This window comes from Zosterops lateralis (genome assembly GCF_965231275.1).
Source record: "Zosterops lateralis genome assembly, chromosome: 6".
Taxonomy (NCBI): domain Eukaryota; kingdom Metazoa; phylum Chordata; class Aves; order Passeriformes; family Zosteropidae; genus Zosterops; species Zosterops lateralis.
Genome location: NC_139761.1, coordinates 49,555,301 through 49,575,514, shown reverse-complemented (window position 1 = coordinate 49,575,514; position 20,214 = coordinate 49,555,301). Strand labels below are relative to the sequence as shown.

General features: G+C 39.9%; 2 protein-coding genes across 3 annotated transcripts in view; both read right to left on the bottom strand.

Moving 5' to 3' along the window:
- Positions 1-445: 445 nt before the first annotated feature.
- RPS13 (ribosomal protein S13) lies at positions 446-4,411 on the bottom strand. The gene is made up of 6 exons (XM_083862676.1): positions 4,327-4,411; positions 4,044-4,092; positions 2,650-2,728; positions 1,594-1,763; positions 1,151-1,251; positions 446-524 (listed from the first exon to the last, which is right to left on the bottom strand). Exons 1-6 carry the CDS (start codon positions 4,347-4,349, stop codon positions 491-493), a joined length of 456 nt encoding a protein of 151 aa, XP_083718802.1. The 5' UTR covers positions 4,350-4,411; the 3' UTR covers positions 446-490.
- A 131-nt stretch (positions 4,412-4,542) lies between these two features.
- PIK3C2A (phosphatidylinositol-4-phosphate 3-kinase catalytic subunit type 2 alpha) overlaps positions 4,543-20,214 on the bottom strand; it is a 50,543-nt gene continuing 34,871 nt past the window's right edge. For both annotated transcript variants that reach the window (XM_083863301.1, XM_083863302.1), the window contains exons 16-33: positions 19,933-20,121; positions 19,364-19,457; positions 19,019-19,113; positions 18,497-18,677; positions 17,857-17,961; positions 16,740-16,832; positions 16,366-16,495; positions 14,787-14,923; positions 13,936-14,105; positions 13,463-13,619; positions 12,939-13,048; positions 11,495-11,702; positions 9,610-9,734; positions 9,090-9,207; positions 8,916-8,997; positions 8,391-8,500; positions 8,032-8,157; positions 4,543-7,496 (exon numbers count right to left, since the gene is read on the bottom strand). In XM_083863301.1, coding sequence (XP_083719427.1) covers positions 7,314-7,496; positions 8,032-8,157; positions 8,391-8,500; positions 8,916-8,997; positions 9,090-9,207; positions 9,610-9,734; positions 11,495-11,702; positions 12,939-13,048; positions 13,463-13,619; positions 13,936-14,105; positions 14,787-14,923; positions 16,366-16,495; positions 16,740-16,832; positions 17,857-17,961; positions 18,497-18,677; positions 19,019-19,113; positions 19,364-19,457; positions 19,933-20,121 — 2,413 coding nt within the window. In that variant the 3' untranslated portion in view covers positions 4,543-7,313. The remainder of the gene's footprint in view (positions 7,497-8,031; positions 8,158-8,390; positions 8,501-8,915; positions 8,998-9,089; positions 9,208-9,609; positions 9,735-11,494; positions 11,703-12,938; positions 13,049-13,462; positions 13,620-13,935; positions 14,106-14,786; positions 14,924-16,365; positions 16,496-16,739; positions 16,833-17,856; positions 17,962-18,496; positions 18,678-19,018; positions 19,114-19,363; positions 19,458-19,932; positions 20,122-20,214) is intronic.

Genomic DNA, 20,214 nt, shown 5'->3' with positions numbered 1-20,214 from the left:
CTGCCAGGAACTGGCTGAGGTCTGCTGAAGCTCTCTGCACAAGCAACAGCTCCACATGACCTGTGATGAATTAATTAACCTCTCCAATGTTGTTTTAACCCCTCACCTCCTGCAACCCCTCACCTTGTGCAATTTCTGTATTTCCAAATCTTCCTGCTGTCATTGCTTTCTCCCCCAGTTTTCCTGCAGGACACCAGAGGCACAAAATGCATTTGCAGCGAAGGAACAGGGCACTTCACTGACTTGAGGCTCCCAGGTAATAAAAAAAACAAACCAGTTTAAGCCCAGACACCAACATCCAGCTGCAACAACCAAGACCCAGATTTGATACTGCAGGACAGCAATGCAGAAATCACAGCCTGCTCCACCTGTAAAAGGTCCTGTTTACAGGCAGCTTCCTAAAAGAAGCAGAAGTTTCCAACACATCAATAAGAGACAACACAAGTTCAGGTAACGAAAATTTATTCTTTCAGTAAGTCACAGCCAGCTCTTATGCGACCAGGGCAGAAGCTGTCGATGATTCACTAAAAAGAGAGGAGAGAGAAGAAACAAATGTTAATTGCAGAGGCAGTTTTTCAAACTGGTTATCAAAAACAAAGCTTCAGTTACAAGTTTTAACTATCAGTTAACTACTACCAGCAGCTGAATCACTATTTAAAGATTTTTATGGCTTAAGATTTCACTCTTCCTTTTACAATAAAAATCCTAGGGTGACAGCATAAAACCCTATCTTTAAAAACCAGGCTAGCTACACTTGAGTCTCCTTAGAGAAACAAGGCTAATTCTAACATCTATGGGAATTCTATGGTGGTTACCTCCCCTAGAGAAAAGCTACAAGTTATTTTCCTTTTTGCCAAGCTTTGAAAGTGACATGAACTATAAAAGTACCTGAGAACCAAGACCACAGTTTAAAGTGTTATAAAAATTGCCTGGCAGTGACTTCATTTATTGGGAGACCAAGGTTTTTATCCAAGAGTTACAAACAACAGCCATTTTACCCAGGTGTAAGTTTCACTGATTTTTCAGTTATTTATGAAAATACTTGTTCTCTACTCCCTGGTGTGTGATACACACCTATCACAATGCATTCTTCAAACTCTGAGAGACAGCCCCAGCATAGTTTACAAGAGCAATGCAGGAGGAGACTTACTACTTCCAGTTGGGTGGCAGCACTCTCTTGGTTTTGTAGTAGCGAGCCAACCTATGGATCCTGCTCTCGATCAGAATCAGGCGGAACTTGGCATCTTTGTCCTGGAAAACAAAGTTACATTACAATGTTACAACTACTTGGACTTCTCAATGTAGAATTCAGAGGAGTTTCAGTAAAGCAAATAACCCACAGCTACTGCTAAAAACTTCACATCTCCATTACCAAAGCTGCGGTTAAGTCAGAGCAGGACTAGAAATATGTGGTTTAAACATAAAATTCTTTTCATAAACACCATTCTCCTTGATCAAAATGCCTCCCCAGCCTCAGGAGTTTACTCAGAGGGGGGCTAACAGCACAGAGTCTTTGCTTTGTCACACTGTACATGAACTACTGCCTAACTGAAAGCCACAGACACTGAGTTATCTAATTGAAGGAGCACTCACCTTTCTGTTTCTCTCAAGATGCTTGCGAACAGCAACTGCTTTCTTGATCAAGTGATAAAGATCCTCTGGGAGGTCTGGGGCCAGTCCCTTCGATTTAAGGATTCTCAGAATCTTGTTGCCAGTAACAAAGCGAACCTGGGCAACACCGTGGGAGTCCCTCAGGATCACACCTGAAACACACATTGCACATCTGACACTGGAAAGAGCATACACCAACAAATCTTTGAAACTGACCTTGGTTACACCTATCCAAGAAAAGGTCTCCAAGTTAAAAACCTTTCTAGTGGCGACTGAAGAAATGATAGACAATGAGTGAGCAAAATTCAACTTACAGAAGCCGAAACATTTTATCTGGGAGCACTTAAAAGACAACTGACTCCCCCATCATGCTTAGGCAGGTAACACATGAGGTGCTCATCTTCTCCAGTACTACTGGAAAATTTTCACAGAACTCACTAAAACAATGTATTCAATCACTCTATGGATCCCTCTAAAGGAATTAATATTGCTTTGAGGATTACAGTAACAAAAAATTATTTACACGGCCCACATAGCTCATGACCACATAAAACTGTCATGCCAACACTTCAGCTCTGGAAGGGTTCAAACCCCAGAACCAGTCCATGGTGCAGCTGCAGTGCCTGGCTCAGTAAATCCCATACACCCCATAGGGCTGCTGGTATTGGAAAATTTCCTCCAGGAAACTGGGCACACCAAACTTCTCTATAAACTATTAGTGGCTATTCCTAAGGACAGGCTGTAAGATAAAACAAATGCTTCAAGTCTTGGAAAAAAAAACCCAAACTAACCCATTGCCTCACCAAATGTGCTCCCTGCAAGAACAACACACATAATGTCCCAGTGCTGGACTTGCTGATCCTTGAGGCAGGATATTTATGACCCTAGGACTCTCAGTGGTATCCACAATGAACAGGTACACCAGAAATGCTGTGTTCTCTTAGCATATTATTTAATACAGGTTGAAGGAATAATTACAATATTACAGTCTGAAAAATGTAGGTTTGCCCCCATTCAGGAGTGGTTTATAATCCTTACCAATCTGGGAGGGAGTCAGGCCTTTCTTAGCCAACTTGTAGATCTGTTCCTTTACATCATCAGAAGTAAGTTTCAGCCACTGAAGAAAATTAGAAAAACAAAGCCAACTGATTAACAACTAAATACAGAGGCACAGGCAAGCTACACGAAAACTTTTAATAAATGGCAGAAAGAGATGCTTCGTAATGCTTGAAAAAAACAATCAAGAACTGAAATTGCACTTTTAGTAATATAGAAAGTTTTTAAGCACATAATAAATCTGTAGTGCCAGTGAAATGCCATGGGGGAAGGCAGAGATGAGAGTCTCCATTTAAGAAACTCCACAAAGCCCCCAGCCAACTACTTTAACTGTCACACCAGAAGCACAAATCCAATGTTACAGACAAAAAAAAAAAAATCACCACCCTTGGGAAGAAATTCTTTATTTAGGTCCTTTGACAAATACAAAATTGAGACCCATTCAGCCACCTCTCAGTAAAGTACCTACACAGAGAAGTGAAAAACCAGACTTTAAGTACACTAATTAATTTAAAAATGAAACTAACATAGGACTGCGCCTTTTCTATTAGTTTTATGTTAAACAGTACAGATAAAGCCACTGCTTCCATGATTATTAATGGGGCGTTAATTATTAATTAACACCAACAAGCTCTGTTATTCTATTAGCTTACTTTTAATCCTATCTATTTAATTTCAGATTTTGTGTTCATGTTCTCGTTTCACTGTTTTTTACTCCCTGCTATTCCACATGCACCACAAATTGTTCTGCCAATAAACAGATCCACTAAGAAATGATCTTGCAAAGGAAGACCGAAAAGGCCACTTAAAGTGGAAGTACCCTTGAAAGAGCCAAGAGCACACCAAAACTACCTCGTTTAGTCCCATGACCAACAAATTAATTCTACAATTGCAAACTCGAGTGTGAAAACAATGATTTAATCTCTAGGAATTATCAGCATATGGACTCGAAGTATTTGAAGAAATACCTAAATAGAAAAAGGTACGAGATGAAAAGAGACTTCCTTGCCAAACGAACCATCTGGCCAGGAAAAGACACTTGCTTTCTCCGTATATTAAGATTATCTCAGAAACAGGGAATTTTTAGGGGTGAGGGACTTCTGGAGATCACCTCACCCAAGCCTTCCCCAAAGCAGGGTCCCCTAGGGCAGATTACAAGGAGCCCATCCAGGTGGGTTTTGAACGTTCCCCCAGAGGGAGACACCACGATCTCTGCGGGAAGCCTGTTCCATCACATGCCAAGCAAGCATTTACACAGGCCGCAATTTGAAAGTGATGACGCAAAACACTCCCGATCTCGTTTTCCTTCGCTCCGCGGCCACCGGGAGCTGCGCTGGGGGTCCCGGAGCGCGGCAGATTCTGGGGAAGGTACTCACCGTGGGCACGCTGCGTCTGTAGGGCAAGGCCGACTGGGACAGGCCCTTTCTGCGGGGAGAAGCACATCCATCAGACACTCAGAGCGGAGGGACTCGGCCCGAGCCTTCCCCCCCCGCCGCCATGTCCACACGGCCGCCCGCCTCCCTCGCCATCCCCACGGCCGCCGGAGCGCTCCCGCTGCCCCCTTCCCGCCCTGGGCCCGTTTGGCGGCGCCCCCTGATCACCCCCCCGAGCAGCCCCGGTTGCCCCGGGGGCGCGGTCCCGGCCGGGCCTTGGGCTCACCCCGGAGCGTGCATGCGGCCCATGATGGCGGCGGAGAGAGCGGGAAGAAGGAGTGGTCCCGCCCGCCCGCTTCCGCAGGAAGCGCCGGTCCCGCCCCCGGCCCCGCCCCCAGCCCCGTCAGCCAATCAGCGGCGCCCGGCCCGCGCGGCGCGCGCCCCCTCAGCCGCCCCGCCCCTTTCCCCACAGAGCCGGGCACGCGCGGGGTTTATTCCAGAATAGTGTTTAATGCACGTACAGGAGAGTCACCGAGTCACAGCCGACCCGCCCGACGCGGGGCCGCATTGTACATCTTTATTAGGGTTTAATTAAAGTATTTGGTTCTCAGAGACAGACAGACGGAGGGAGGCGCCCTGCTGTCGCTGCCCCCCGGCCTTAAGGCAGGTCACGGGGGTCTACACAACCCTGCACTTGTAAAAACAGAGAAAAGAGCGTTCACCAAAGGCCGCACATGCGTCCAGAGACAGGCAGCTGTAGGTGGTACAAAGGCAGTAATAAAAAGTTCAGTGCAAAGTTGGAGGTTAGTAGAGGAGGAGGCCTAGCGCAAGCTGCTGCTCTCAGACACCACACACGGCCTGCAGGGACAATTACACTTCTGGCTGTGGGTCAAACGGTGCATAAAAGACTTCTTTTTCCTTTTCATTAAACAAGGTATAAAAAGCTGTTAAAACTACATTTCCAAGCTACTTAGCATACTGGTAAATTCCATCCCAATCAAATATTTCCCTCTTTCACATCCATCTTGGTTTTTCTATGTAGTACGGCAAATTCTTATTGCAACACTCAGGTTTTTTTGTAATTGAGAATAGTGCAAAGAGGTGCAAGCTTGGTGCTGGTCCTCTACACGTGAGGAGAGGCCAAGGCCAAATCCCATAGACAACATGAACTCCATGAATATAAACAGCTCCAGCCAGTGACGATTTTGATAAGGAAGGGAAAGGCACAAAATGAGTTAAGCTATGAAGAAGACTAAATCAGAAGTCAGGACATGTGCTAACAATAATACAGTACTATACTTTTTTTTTTCAGTCCAGACAACTGTTAAAACTGCAAACCATTTTTTAAATGATTTTAGTTTAATTGTATTTTGTGCTGTAAGACACTGTGCTTTAATAGCAAACTGCAAAAAAGGCAGTCCATATTGCTTTCATTTTATTTCACAATGGAACGTTTCACAAAAACAGTAGTCTACTTTCCTGTGTTTCAGTGACTTGTGATTCTAATGATGGAATGGAGTAAGTCTCAAAAGCGTCAAGTGAGCAGGAAATATATCTAGTTAGTTATACAGTTTATTATTTACAGGCTATATACTAAATGAAAAATATGCAGAGGATGCCTACTACAACTGGGATTTGTTAGCGCCCATTAGTATTGGCCCAGTTTCTAACATTCAAGGTATCATTAACTTTTAAATTGCAGTAATTCCTATGAAATTGGACCGTGAATTATTTAGGCACCAGGAGGTTCAAGTTTACTTCTCTCTTCTGTATTGAAGGGAGATTGGTCAATAGCAGGGGAAGGAAAAATTGGATTATAAAATAGGGTTTTAGTGTTGGGTAGATAGAAGGCTCTCCCTGTATTGCGTCCTCATTCATAGTTGCATATTTCACTTTAAAAGTTGGCTTCAAGATTTTGTACTAAAGAAGTGTACAACTTTGGAACTTTGTTTACACAGAACATGAACATCCTAAATCCCAAATAAGGTGAACAAAAAGGTGACACCTGTAGTGCAGAAAGGCCTAATTAAGTAACCAGTGGTATTAATGGGCAATTAATGGGACATTTGCACTCCACTGTCACAAATGTATTCAAATCTAATGTTCCTTGGAATGAAGTATTTTACTGGGAGTAGTTCTTACCGGGAGTGAGAAACAGTATTGCTGTGAACTGCTAACAGAAAAAAAACAACTAGCCAAGTTCCTCTCTCAAAGCTGTTAATTGAATTAATTTCTGGCCTGCAATTCATCCAGCAGTGGTGCTTTTCAACTAGAGACCACCCTTCCCCTGGAAGCACAGATGCAAATGCCACTTTGGATTAGTGCTTGAATGTGTTCCACACTTAATCACCGCAGTATTGAAAAGTTCTAGAAATTACAACAAAATCCCCCACCGAGAAGCTGGGCACATTTCCTACGGTACCACATTCAGCCAATCTTCATTCAGTTTTTGGAGACCATGGGTAGATGATGGAGTAGAAAAGAAATGTATTTAAGTTGAACAAACTGTGAAGATCAGTATAAGTGATGCTATTTGTAAATAACACATCCTGGGAAAAGGCTTCCAGTAGGACCTGCAAGGTATCAAATATGAGAATGTTCCCCCTTTATAAGGAGCTGAAAGTTAATATGTATACATATTTAAATACCAGAAATGAGGTAAAAGATAAGCATTTGAATTATAAGGCACCATTATTTACAACTTCCACTATTGGCACTCACTCCAATAAGTCTCAGAGAAGCATGAATCTGGGATTAAATGTAATGCTAAGGAATTTTTCCAGCCCTTCAACCTTCATTTCTACAGGTGTGTATGCAGCCACCGGAATTTACCTGTCGCTGTTTCTGTGGTGTCTCATTAGCAGTGGGAATGTAATCCTCAGGTATGCAATTTCTTTGATGTTCTCCAGCATCGTATCACGGATGACACAATAGCGGCAACAAATTAAAAGCAAAAATGCACTGCATCCACAGGCCTAACGACTGAGTTATGGTTCAACCAACCAGCAAGGTCAAACTGCTCATCTCACTTTCACTGATGGTTTAAAAACCCCTTCCTTTACCCACAACTCTTCAACGTGTACAAATGATGCTTTGATAACATCACATGGGTATAAACCAGGTTTTCTGCAATCCTCCAAATTAGGCTACCTGAACATTGGTCCAACTTATCTGTTGAAATGGAGAGTCTCTTGTTTTAAGATGTACAGGTTATCTTCAAGTAGGAAGATGCACAAAGCACGAGTGAATACAACAGTTCTGGTGTGTCTGAGTTCACAGATAGGGTACAGCAGTCAGTCGATACCAGTTAACAGTCTCCTTGCTCAAGTTGAAGTCCTTCAGTGGGAGTGTAATTCCACCCAGGAAGAAGTTCTCACGTAACGATTCTGCGCTGAGCACACTTAACTGGAGCTCCCTCTGTTTCAGAGTCTCCATGCTGTATCCGCTGTACACCAGCTAGGAGGTGAAAAGTCAAGAATGTTCTGGTTAGCCAAAAGAAATTACCCAGACTGCCTTTTCTTCTGACTGCCCTGTCACTGACAGAACTGTACATTGTGACCATTCAGTATGTCCTTTTCTCAAGACAATGGCCTGAAGGACACCCACCCCTATTTTACTTCGTGTTCTCAAAGTTAAGTGTTTATAAAGGACTGGTGTTTTTTCACTGAAGTACTGTTTACACTCCCAAGACTTCTGAATTAATTTTTCTCTGCACGATGAGTCAGTGAATCCAGGGCAGGGGGATTTTTAGTTTAAGATTCCTTACCTTCTCCACATCACTCCTCAGAGTGAGTCTGAGAAATTTCTGCTTATTTGTAATAGCACATTGATCTAATTCAGTTGCTTTATATTTAAACAAGGCACGCATTTTTGAAAACAGTTCCTTTTCTGTTTATACATACTCACAGATTTTTTTAGAAAATACTCTAATTACTGCTTAGAATAAGAAATTATAGCAAGCTATAGGAAGTTGTCACAAATTTTAACTTGCCATTTCATTGAAAGTTGGGTTTCTTGTCTTCCGGGAGATTTTGGTTTTGCGTTTGGATGTTTTGTGCGTGTCTGGAAGTAAATAAGTTTTCACATAGGGATTTGGATCTGCACCATCTTCTGTAACCTACAGCCAAAGAAACAAGACAAGTTAGAAAACTAATTAGTGCATAACTGTTTGCATATTTATTTTCAAGTGTCTAGACTTGGTAATCAAGCTAATCAAAAGCAACAGTTACTTAAGCTGGCAGCTGGAAAATTTAGAGGGAAACAGAGTTTCACCATTCCTGCATCAATCTAAGTCAAGATTGTAATTGAGAAAATGGAGTTTTTGGCAATGAGTGCAGTATCTCCACTTACCAGGTCTTTGATGTGCATCACCATGATAAATAGAGTGCTATTTCTATAGGATATGGAAAGCTTCACTTCTCCTCCCACTTTGCCTGAGGTAGGACTTGATGGACTTGTATCTGAAATAACAGACAATTATTTCTTCTGTAATACTGGTACATTTTCATCACTACTACACTGACCTATCACATATAGGAAAAAATACAAGCCTTAGACCAAGTTCAGTTCCTAATTTTATTTCTAGATCCCAAACAGAGGCAAGGCTATAAGCTTTAAAGGTTTTTGCATTCTCTTGCAAGAATCAGTTTGGAGTGAAAACCTGAATAATTTAGTCAAGCCATAAACAAGCCCCAGTGATCACACACATTATTGCAATTTTTGGTATGTATGTCCTTGAAACTGTATGTAGGCACATTTGGAAAGACAGTGATGTAGTTTTCACTGAGAGAAAACTACAGTTAACTAAAAAAGATTTCAAAGATACACATTGTAAATGTGCTGTACTATATAATCCAATTCATAAACATCCCATACCTGCAGGTTTGGCTATTCCTTCTATTCCTTCCACTTTGTCATCACGAAGTAATGGATGGAAAAAGGTATAAACAAGATCACACTAAATTTGGAAGAAATGTTACATGTTAGTTTAACTGTTAAAAAGCACCAAAACTTGAAAACTAGCATTTGATTTAAATTCTGTGTACTCACTTCTGCCACCTCTGGAGAACTGTTCATCAGGCTCTGTATGTAGCTGTTGAGCTCCACTTTTCTTTTGGCTGCTACATCTTTGATATGTGTTCTTCCCAGAACCATCTTATTAGGAAAGCTACATGACAAGAACAACACAGTTTTCAGTTAATTTATAAGAGGTAAGTATAGTAGGATTCCACTGTCATTTCCATCCTGAAGTGCTGACATCCATTTTGGTTTTTTGCCAATCCTGAGTGGAAACACAGCACGCTGATACATTATGACACTCCAGAAAGGCAAGGAAATATTTATAGGTAATTCTTTTATGTGATATGACACACAGACCACAACATTGAGATGCTCCTCTGGATCTCCTCCTTAAAACTGAGAGACAATTGTTTTCTCCCTTAATTGCCATCTTTGAGGTCTAGCTTGCCCCTCAAGCAGTTTTGTTTCCATTTCAAGTTATTTCTTTCTCCACCCAGCTGGGAGCAGCTTTGTTGTTTTTGTAATAGTGATGAGTGAGTTAGGAACATACCCTGGTAATTTCCAAAGAGGAAAGAGAATGCCAAGTTTGTTGTGGAGCTCCTGGAACTCATCAAACGTTCGGAAGACAAACGTTGGCTCAACTTGCCCTTCTCTCAAAACTCTCACTACATAGACCTGCCCAAAACACAAAAATAAAAGTAGCTTATATAAAAATACTATAAAATCACTTAACGACATAATTTTCTTCACAATCAACCTTCTCCTATAGTAATCCTTCTCCTGAATACATATCCCATTATTATATCCCTTATTCCACCATTTGCATTTCATAGTAGAGTTAGAATTATAAATAGCCCTTAATGCAAAGTAACATCACAATCTTCCCATAAGGCAGAGCCACTGCTGAGAGGAGGATGATGAAGGTGGGTAAGGCTGAGCTGTGCACACTCCCCCTTTGAAGCTGACTGGAAGGTCATACCAGGTATACAAAATGTTAACACTGATGCAGGATTACATCAAGGCATGTATCTGTGGGGCCAGAACTACCACAGAACCTTTCAGGTGTATTCTTTTCAATTTAATTACCTCCTGATTCTAAAGGATTCCACTTTTAAAGTAATAATTTGGTGGGAAGACGCAAGTTCACTGCATTATACAAAAAGAATTTTTTAAAATATCATGGGTACAGTCCCAGGATACATTCACATTATTCAAGAGAAATGAAGTTTGAGAGTTGCACAGAAAATTCAGTTCAGTGGCCTCATTTTATGGGTAGAGGAGTTAAACTTACAGCATATAATTTAACTTTAAAAATCTAGACAGACTCTAGACCATACTAACAGTTTCCTGGAAGAGGCAAGGCTGTTCTGGCTTAGACCAGGAATACTCAAATACATTTATTATACAGTGATTCAGTACAAAGCTCTTCACTTCCAGCATTAGTCAGATTCGTTCTACCTTCCCTTGCTGGTCTCTTACCAGATTAAGACACACAGAGCAAACACAGCTTGGAAAGAGACACACATTTGCATCTATCAATATAGCTCACTTTATAAAAAAGTTCAGGACTTTTTGTATGTAACTTGAGCTGATTACTCAGCCCAGCAAATAGCAGTAGAGAAATAAAACAACTAAAATTTTGAAGGTTGCACATCTGCATAGGAATACAAATATTAAGTGTCAAAGTGTAACCCAGGTCTATTAAAATCCTGAGGGCAAACTGGTTGGTGCCTCTAGTAAGACTAAGAGTGTAAGTGCCTTAGTACAGGAAACAATATTTTTACTTAGGAGAAACAAATCAAACTTTAATGGAAGGCCAAACCAAAACCAGAGTGCCTGATTTAATGACTCCTACTCAGGAAGGAGCCATTTTACAGAAGGCAACTACATAAAAGCCCATCAGCATGACTCAAATTCCTGCATTTTAAAATAATCTCCACCAACACTACTTCAGCCCTTTCTACTTCCTTCTAGATGCTTTTCAAGAGGTGTTTTCATTTTGAAGGATATTATGGGATGCTAGAAATGCCAGTCTGTACTCTAGCAGTGCTGTTGCTGATTTACCCTGGCCAGCAGCTCAGCACCCACACAGCTGCTTGCTCACTCCCACCCCCTCACCAGTGGGACAGAGGGGAGAACAAGAACAAGAGTGAGAAGATCTGTGGGCTGAGATTAAGACAGTTCTGGGGAGGGAAGGTGACACAACACAATCACCACAGTCCACAAGTAGATCCATGCTCAGCCAGTTCCCAAACTGCCACCTTGGAAGACAACCCTGTCCTGTGCCCTGTACCCCCAGTTTTTATTGCTGACAAGGACATTATACACTGTGGAATATCCCTCTGACTGGTTTTGGTCAGCTGTCCCTGCTGTGTCTTGTTGGAAGAAAATGCACCATTATCCTCCCTGAGTGGAAACAACTCCCACATACTTACGTAATGTTTATCTGGGTTGTATCTCTTCTGATACGTAAACACAGACACTTGTTTGATTCGGCCGTCTTGTTTGAGGGAATAGGTCTTAGCAGAAAACGACAGGATGGGCTCATCATTAGAGGGCAGACCTGAGAAACGCAGCTGAGCCAAGTTGTGAATGAAGAAATTGAACTTTGTGGCAACACTTCCCAGACTGGATTCGATCAGTCTAGAAAAAGAAAGCATCAAAACACACAGAAGTGGTTCTGTCAATGCAGCAGATTGAAGTCTAAGAAAAATAAACACTATTTTTTTACTTACAAAGAAAAGGTTTTTAAGAGTAATCAATGGGCTACATAAATAGTATCATATCAACATTTAATAGAAGATTCAGGTATCCAAACTTTAGAATAGGTTTTTATTGAAGATGTGAAGGCTTTCCTGACCTGCATCCAACTCTGGAACCCTGGCAAGACACAGACCTGTTGGAGCAGGTCCAGAGGAGGGTGACAGAAATTATCAGAAGGATGAACACCTCTCCTGTGAGAACAGCCTGAGAGAATGGGGATTGCTCAGACTGGAGAAGGCTCTGGGGAGATCTTACTGTGGCCTTTCATAGGGAGGCCATTCCTACTTAAAGGGAACTTACACAAAAGATGAGGACAAACTTTTTAGCAGGACCTCTTGTGAGATGACAAGAGATGAAGTATATGAGGATAAATTCAGATTACAGATAAGAAAGAAAATCTTTTTACTGTAAGAGTTGTGAAACACCAGAACATCAGATTACAGATAAGAAAGAGAATCTTTTTACTGTAAGAGTTGTGAAACACCAGAACAGGTTGTCGGGACAGGTCTCTGAGGAAGTTTATCTAGTTGAGGATGTCCCTGCTCACTGCAGGTGGACTGGTCTTAGATGGCCTCTAAAGGTCTCTTCCTACCAAAACTCTTCTATGATTCTAAGTCGTGTGTACACCGCTGCAGTTTCCCCTGTATATCTGAAGTACAGTAACACTTTTCTAACATGTAGCAACATCTCGGTTACACTGTATGCACTCCTCCACTTACACTGGGCCATCATCCCTCCCTCCCCAGGGTGCAAAAACACTTTTCCAAGAGAGAACTTCTTTACAATGCTTTCCATCATATACTCTGCTATTAAACAATTTAGGATGTATTCAAAATATAAGTGTTAAACAGCCAGACAGAATTACTCTCAGCTCTTTAAACCAATTGTTTCACACAAGGTCACCCCTAAAATCTGCAAGGTATTTTAGCACAAGCATTACTCTTTTATGGAACTGATCTTACTTATGTAGTTAACTGGTATTTTATGATTGTACAGTGTGACTATTCAGCTTGTACAGACATGTTTGTGACCATGCCTAGTACATCTTTTTCTATCAGAAATCTCCCATTAAGAGGGTGATACTGGGAGATATTTTAGTTTTCCCTTATCCAGTACCTTGTAAAGAAAATGGTGGCTTCTGCATCTGTTGTTTGGGGCTGGAGAGCATCCTGGACATACTTCAAGTCCTGAATCCCACTCAGTTCTGGTAACCCAGAAGAAAGCATCTACAAGGAATTGAATTTTAGTTTTAACACAATAAACCCAGTATGATTTTATACTGAAATGATTAAGACTTAGACCCTCATCACTCGTAGCTACACTAAATTGCTAAATGCTAACAGCAATAGACAACAATTACTTATAATCAGCAGTCATTGACTATTTCTGCTGAATTGAAAGCAGTTAAAAACTCTCTGCAGTGCAATTTGTGGTAGTGTATTAGTTTTAAATTTTCAAGAAAGAGGTAGGCAGTAAAAAAGCTTAAAAAATTCCAAATAAAGCTTCCCATAAAGTAGATCCGATGGTTCTAGCTTTTAAAAAAAGCCTGCGTTATGAATTTCTGCAGCATAAAAAGCATAGTTTTTAATACCCAGCATGACAGATCTGTCAAGTTTCAATTGAATGTGAAAAATGATTACCAATGAAAGTAGGTTAAGGAAGAGGCTGGCGTGTTTCCTTATCAAGTTGTAAGCTTGGCAACAGAGGTCCACAAACAGCTGAAAGCGAATGGTGGGTTTTTCCCCACCATTAATGACATAAGCCATATCTGATGTCAGCACAAAAGGAGCTCGATCCCTGTTCAAAAAACACAGAATTGTGAGTTCATCATAAGGTCTCTTCATTGCCATGTGCTTCCTGCTGCCCTCCATCCCCACGCTGAGGTAATTATATTAAATATTGCATTACTGCTTTCAATGGAATATTTAACATCATTCTTTATATTGGGTTTATACTTTTAAACCCAAATGGGTTTGGGTTGAGTTCCTCTCCCCAGTGCTGCCTCAGGTTACACAGCATATTCACATGGTACTGGACCTACAGCAGATCTCCCAGAGCAACACTTGGAAAGAAAATCACTTCATTCTCTACATTGCTTAGGTACAGAAAATACCTTTTAAAGCTACCAAACATTTGTGCATGTCCCAAAAACTTTCCAAAGTCGATGTGAAACATGTGCCCAGTGTTCCGGAGCATTATGTTGTCATTGTGGCGGTCACAGATTCCCAGGACATAAGTGGCTACACAGCATCCTGCACAAGAGTAGATGAAGTTTTCTGAAGCCTGGGAGGGAGAGAAAAGACGTGAATGGACATCAAATATTAGTGGAAAAACATAATTTATAATACATAGAACATAAAACATAATAACAGTCAATCTCATGAGTGCAAAATCTAACCCAAGCAAAACAGACCCTAAATTTGTTTTTTTTTCCCCAAATACTGTTCTTCAAACAGTTAGCTTTGCCAAAATCTCTTGACATACCTCTCTCCAGCAAAAACGTTTTTTTTGTTTTTTACACAAATGAAAGAGAAAAGAGGAGCTGAAGACAAATCACAAAACTATATTAGCAAAGAAAAGGGTACAAAACTTGTATTTCCAATGTATTGTAACAGCATTATAGCCCTAAAAAATATTTTAATTTTTGAATCTCATGTGTACAAGGAGAGGCCACTGCTCCTGAAATACGATTTAGAGTGGCCACTATTCCTCCCTCTCTTAAATTTAAAGTATGTTTTTTTCTATACGCAATAAAACACTTTGATGAGATTACTGAGAATCCATCTGGCTCCTTTTTACAGGGGGGATTTTAATTTGTTCTTTTTCAAGTACAGAAAATTTTTTTCTGAAATATACAAATCAAAAATTTCAATGGAAGACATGGAATATGAATTTCATTCTTTCATCAGATTGTACTTAGCCCTTTTAAAAATCTTAAACAACAAAACAGTGCTGAAACATTACCTTTTCATACTCCTCCTCTGTAGGATTGTACTTCCTCAACCATTCAGCCAGAGGCTTGTCCTTAAAAGAACCTGTCACTCCATATTCCACTTGAATTTTCCTAAGCGTATCTGAAGCAGGAACAAGCTCTACCATGCCTTGATATAGAACAAAATAAAGTCTATTTAGTTATCTCCTTAATTAATGCAGCATTTTTATTATTCAGTAGAAACTTTCCTAAAAATGATGAGTCTTACAGTCTTAGACCAACCTCCTTCAAAACTCAGGTGCAAAAACAATTTTAGTAGTCTCCTAAGCATTTCCACAGACTATGTTACAAAGTAAACCATGAAACACATGTAGCAATCCAACTTTGCTTACTTTACTACAAGTTACAGTTGCTACAATGCACACTTAAGTTATACTTGAATTCTTAGTTTCAATCACATACTCCTATTAGTCTAATTTGGGCAAAATACTTTGATGCTGACAAGTCATACACACTGACAGTGAAATAATCTAGTAACTTTATCTGCTGTCAAGTGTTGAAAAAGACCAGACAGTGGGCTTTATATGTGGCCTTACTTTGGAGATATACTTTACTAAAAACATTTGTATAGCTAAATCATAAAATGAAAACATTTAGTTGATTAACAGAATTTCACTTCTATCTTGGCAAGAGCTACTAAAGGTACATCTGTAATTTACATACATTTTACTTTTCCTCTTTAATCTTTTGAGCACATTAAGGACACTAATATTAGCAGCAAGAAAAAAAAAAGCTACATAAATCATCATTCAGAGTAGGAGGAAAAGCCATCTGTTTCTCTAAAAAGCAAGTCTTACATATATAGAAGCTCTTTGCTTAGTTTTGCCAACCTACATTTCCATCTTTTCCATGTATTTAAGAGTTTTGGTCATGCTGTTTATCTGACTGAAGAAATACTTAAGTTGTTTATCCGCTTAAATAACTTTGGTTCTATTGGCTAACTCTAGAGAATTAGTTAAAACTAGCAAAAAACATGTTCAAGGTGCAGGGCAGTATTTGCACTCAGTTCTGTGACCTACTTTTAAACCCCAGAGAGCCTCATATTGCCAAGAACTTTCACCAGCATGACATTAATTCTGGGGGATAGTGCGTGTGCATGGCAAGGGCTGATTGGAATTTTTCTTCTTTTTGCACATTTCAGTACAAGAACAATACTCCCTGACTCAACTGCAGCAGATTCCAAACACTCCCAAACAGTTTGGTTTGCACTGGAATGCTTTCACCATAATTAAACTTCCAGAATAAGGACTGCTATAGCACCATTATTTTCTTGTGTTGCATTAAGAGCACCAAGAGCAACCTTGGCTTTTATCACTGTATTTGTTTGTCCCACTGTTCATTGACAACAGAATGCTCAACAGAAGAAACACATTTGGATGCCATGCAGCCATCAGGAAATTCAGAACAATCTAACTTATTGTACTCTCAAGTACTGAAGTTCCTTGAAGTGGAACTGTTCCTTGGCACCTCTGCCCACAGGTTTTTCACTATCAGTGTGACAAGAAATTGAAGGAGGGGAGCAAAGATTCAAGGCAGCATCTGGTTTAGCACCTCTGTCTTTTCCAGTTGAGAGACACTTGAAGATAACCATCCTTAGATCCAGTCCCTCCTGCAGCCAGATCTTATCCATGATCTTAATCATTTGTAAAGCCAACATATCTTGTCTCAAATCTTCTCCAACCTTAAATGGAAAAAAAAGAGTTAACCAGTGACACAGTAAACTTAAAAGAGAAACAGGCTACAATTAAACTTCACATGGTGGTAGATTTTTATGTTTTATGGCTTGATCACATGTTGCTTTCTAGATACACAGGAGCAAACTCATGGAATAACTAAGCTTATTGATCTATGATAAAATTAATTGAGCCCAATGAAATAGTGATTATCATTCAACTTCCTTTCTCCATTACACATGTAAGGCCTACCTTAAACATCACATTAATTTCTTCTCCCAGCGGGTCTGCATTTATCAGTGCAACTTTGAGTGGTACTGCATTGGAGCTGAAGAAAGAACAGGCCTGCAAGTAGATTAGTGTCAATGGTCAGAAAGGACTATTCCTGCTAGCCCAGAAAACAAGACATTCTGACAACAAGCAGGTTTGACACACAATGTGTCTATTCAAACTTTTAACATTTCAATTGTGGTGAATACGTGCTGCCTTTGAATAATGAGCCCTTTGGCTATTATTTGTTGAATTCTTGTACAAAAGCCAACAGTGCTGCACAGTGACGTTTTATACATTCTGAAGGGAAAAGTGAATAAAACATGAACAAATATTTTATCAACAGTTTTTTTTTTTTAAATATAGAAGATGTATTAAAAATATGTATTTGTGTGTTTCATAGTATCTTCTCATTTATCTGCTTTCAAGTCCCTGCTCATGATTTAATAATTACAGTAGAGAAGGAAAGTGAAATGAGCTGTCTCTCAAACACAGGATTAGTTCAAGCATTAACAAACTTTTAGGTTTTCAGTCATGCATGATGATATAATCAAGACTGTGGTTGAGCAGATATTGTCAAACCTTGCAGAGTTCTGGAAAAATAATTTACCTGCTTCTCCTACATTATTACTTGCTGGACCTTCACAATAAAATAAAACTACTGCTACACAATCAGTAACAGCTAGCTTCATGTGTTTCACAGTATTTACTCACTGCTTGAACTTTATATTCTTGGTCAATTTCCTCTTTTGATTACTAATGCACACAGGATTTTTTCATGCATTCTGAGCAGTCCCCTGCTTTGCTATAACCAGCATTGCTTGTCTCAGGAGACAGGGTTTGAAGATGTAGTAAGTTATTGCAGATATATGTCTGTATTTTTTAACACAAGTGCCTTTGTTGGTTTTACAATGTATTTGTACACATTTTGTCTTTGCTCAGCTAATTTTGCTGCCTTATTTAATCAGCATTTTTGATTAAACCCCATCTCCACAGCATAAAGGCCTTTCAAGCACTTGAAGTGATTTTTTCCATTTGTAAAAGCTTTACCTAGATGTAATTTTTACAAAAGGCTTTTGAAACCCTGAATGTGCAGTACCTTAATGTTTAACTCCTTTGCCACAAGACTCGGATTGAGAGGCAAACGGCATTTGTTCTTCAAGAAAAACAACTGCACACGCTCCATGCCATTCTGCAAGGCCACCTGCAGACAGAAAGAAAATTCAGCTGACATTTTCCTAACTGAAGCATCTACAGAAAACTTCTGGACAAAGTTACCCTGAAGGCACTATTTTAACTCCTCAATGTCAAAGGAATGCTAGAAATTATAGCTACTGGCTTAGCTATTAAAAATATCTAAGCCTAGCAATGTAACACTCATCACACATGTTTGTGGGGGTTTTATTGACTGAACCAGATGACAGCATCCCACCCCATCAAACTCTAAGTTCTATTATCAGCACAAAACCAGATATCCCATTCTTTTGCATGATGAGATTATTCTTCAGCAGTAACAGTTTCAACATGTCCAGTTGATCAGACACAGAAACCATCCTATACTATCTTGCCCTATCATCTCACCAAATGTTTCAGGTGACAAACTTGACAAAAGCACCAACTTCATTAAGCTTTGCAGAGCAACCGGTTCATAAACCTTCCTATACATTTACATAACATTTTTAATTTAGACAAAAAAGACAATTAAGTGGATTAGTTCTGAATTAAAAATATATACACACCTGCCGAGCAGAGCCACTCGTTTGCTTTACTCTTTCTGCCACCATGCCAAAGAGCTGCACTAGCCTGGTCTGCTTCTCCAGCTCTTCCCTCAGCCTTTTTCCACAGACTGAAAGAAAAGCTCCAAGAATTTGCTCATACCTTACACCAAACTTTGTATCATACAGCGTATCCTTAAGAAGCCTAAAATAAAGGATATAAGTTAAATTTTCCTATGGAAAATACAAAAAACAATGCAATATTAAGACATCAAAATATTTTAATTAATCAGTACTAGGCATGCCTGAATTTACTGATATACAGGATAGAAAAGACAAGAAGTTTGTGCTTTGTAGAGGCACTATCTGTTCTTTCATTAAAAAAACCAACCCAAACAACAACCAGGATCTACATTCTGTATAATCACCATTCATAACAGTCATTGTTATGTTACTGAATGATGATGTTAAGAAGGATTTTTTATCTGGAAACATTAATCTTGTGGCACCCACATTACAGGAGCAATGGAACAAAGAACCCCTTACCAGTACAGGTAGTGTGCAATCCGAATGCTTCCCAGTGCCCGAGCCAAAAGAAATTTCACAAGAGCACTGTCCAGGTAGGTTTCGTACTTCAGTGCCTAAATACAACAGAAATTACATAAATCAGGTCTGCATTTAACTCTTGATGTATTTTGTTACTAACGCATAGACAGAATTACCACAAATACTTTGAACAGTCACAAAGTGATTATTTATTCAAACTGTTTCCCCTACTGTGCATTACAGTTAGAGGCACACAACTGCACTTCTGCTTCTAGTCAGAAGCAATTCCTTTGGGTTTGCAAGAGCCAGAAAAATTCAAGTCTCTGTGTAGACAGAAAGTCTTACCTGTACAAACTGAGGGAGGAAATCTGTTAACTCATCATCACTCAATGTCTCCATCCAGTTCACAGCTGTACTTCGTACTTCCTGATCAGCAAACCTAGAAAGTCACCACAAAGCCACATCAAGTTTTCTCTGTTCATGTAGGACTTTTTTCTTATTCTTTTTTTGAGATCAGCCAGATGGAAAAGCAACTATATAAAGTCTTTAAAAGCCCAATAAGGGACCCACAAGTATGAGGCCCTCCATCATAAAAGATGCAACTGCATGTACATGTTTAGGACAAGCACACTCAAAAAACCTCTCAAAACTCTGGCTGTATAAACCCCTGTCCTGTTGCATGTTAAACCTCAGAACCCTAACCACTGTTGCTGTGCTTTCACTTCCTGACTTGGTTAAGCCTATATCAATAAAGTAAGCATGGGGTTCTTTAAAAATTTGAAAACGTTTAACTTTTGCCACAAGAAATTCAGCAGTTTTTTTCCCACAAACCACCATTCCAGGATCTTCTACCAAAGAAGAGTCATTTAATGCTGAACAAAACACAGAGAGTTTATTTACACTGGTTTTCTTACTTGGAATCAAGTAGTTCCAGGGCAGCTAAGGGTGATAAAGGAGGCCACCGCTGAAGTAACGAATATATTTCTGGAAGACTTGCCCAGTCCCAGTGAGGGGCACTAACCAGTATTTTTGGTAGGCTATTAGGATGGCTATGACAATAATGTCTCTTCTCCCACAAAAAATCTTTATCTTCTTTTGACAGCCTGCAGACAAGAGCATTTCAGTTTATAAATGCATATGACAAACCATCACCTCAATAATCCCAATGCCACTGACTGTTGTATTCACACAGATAA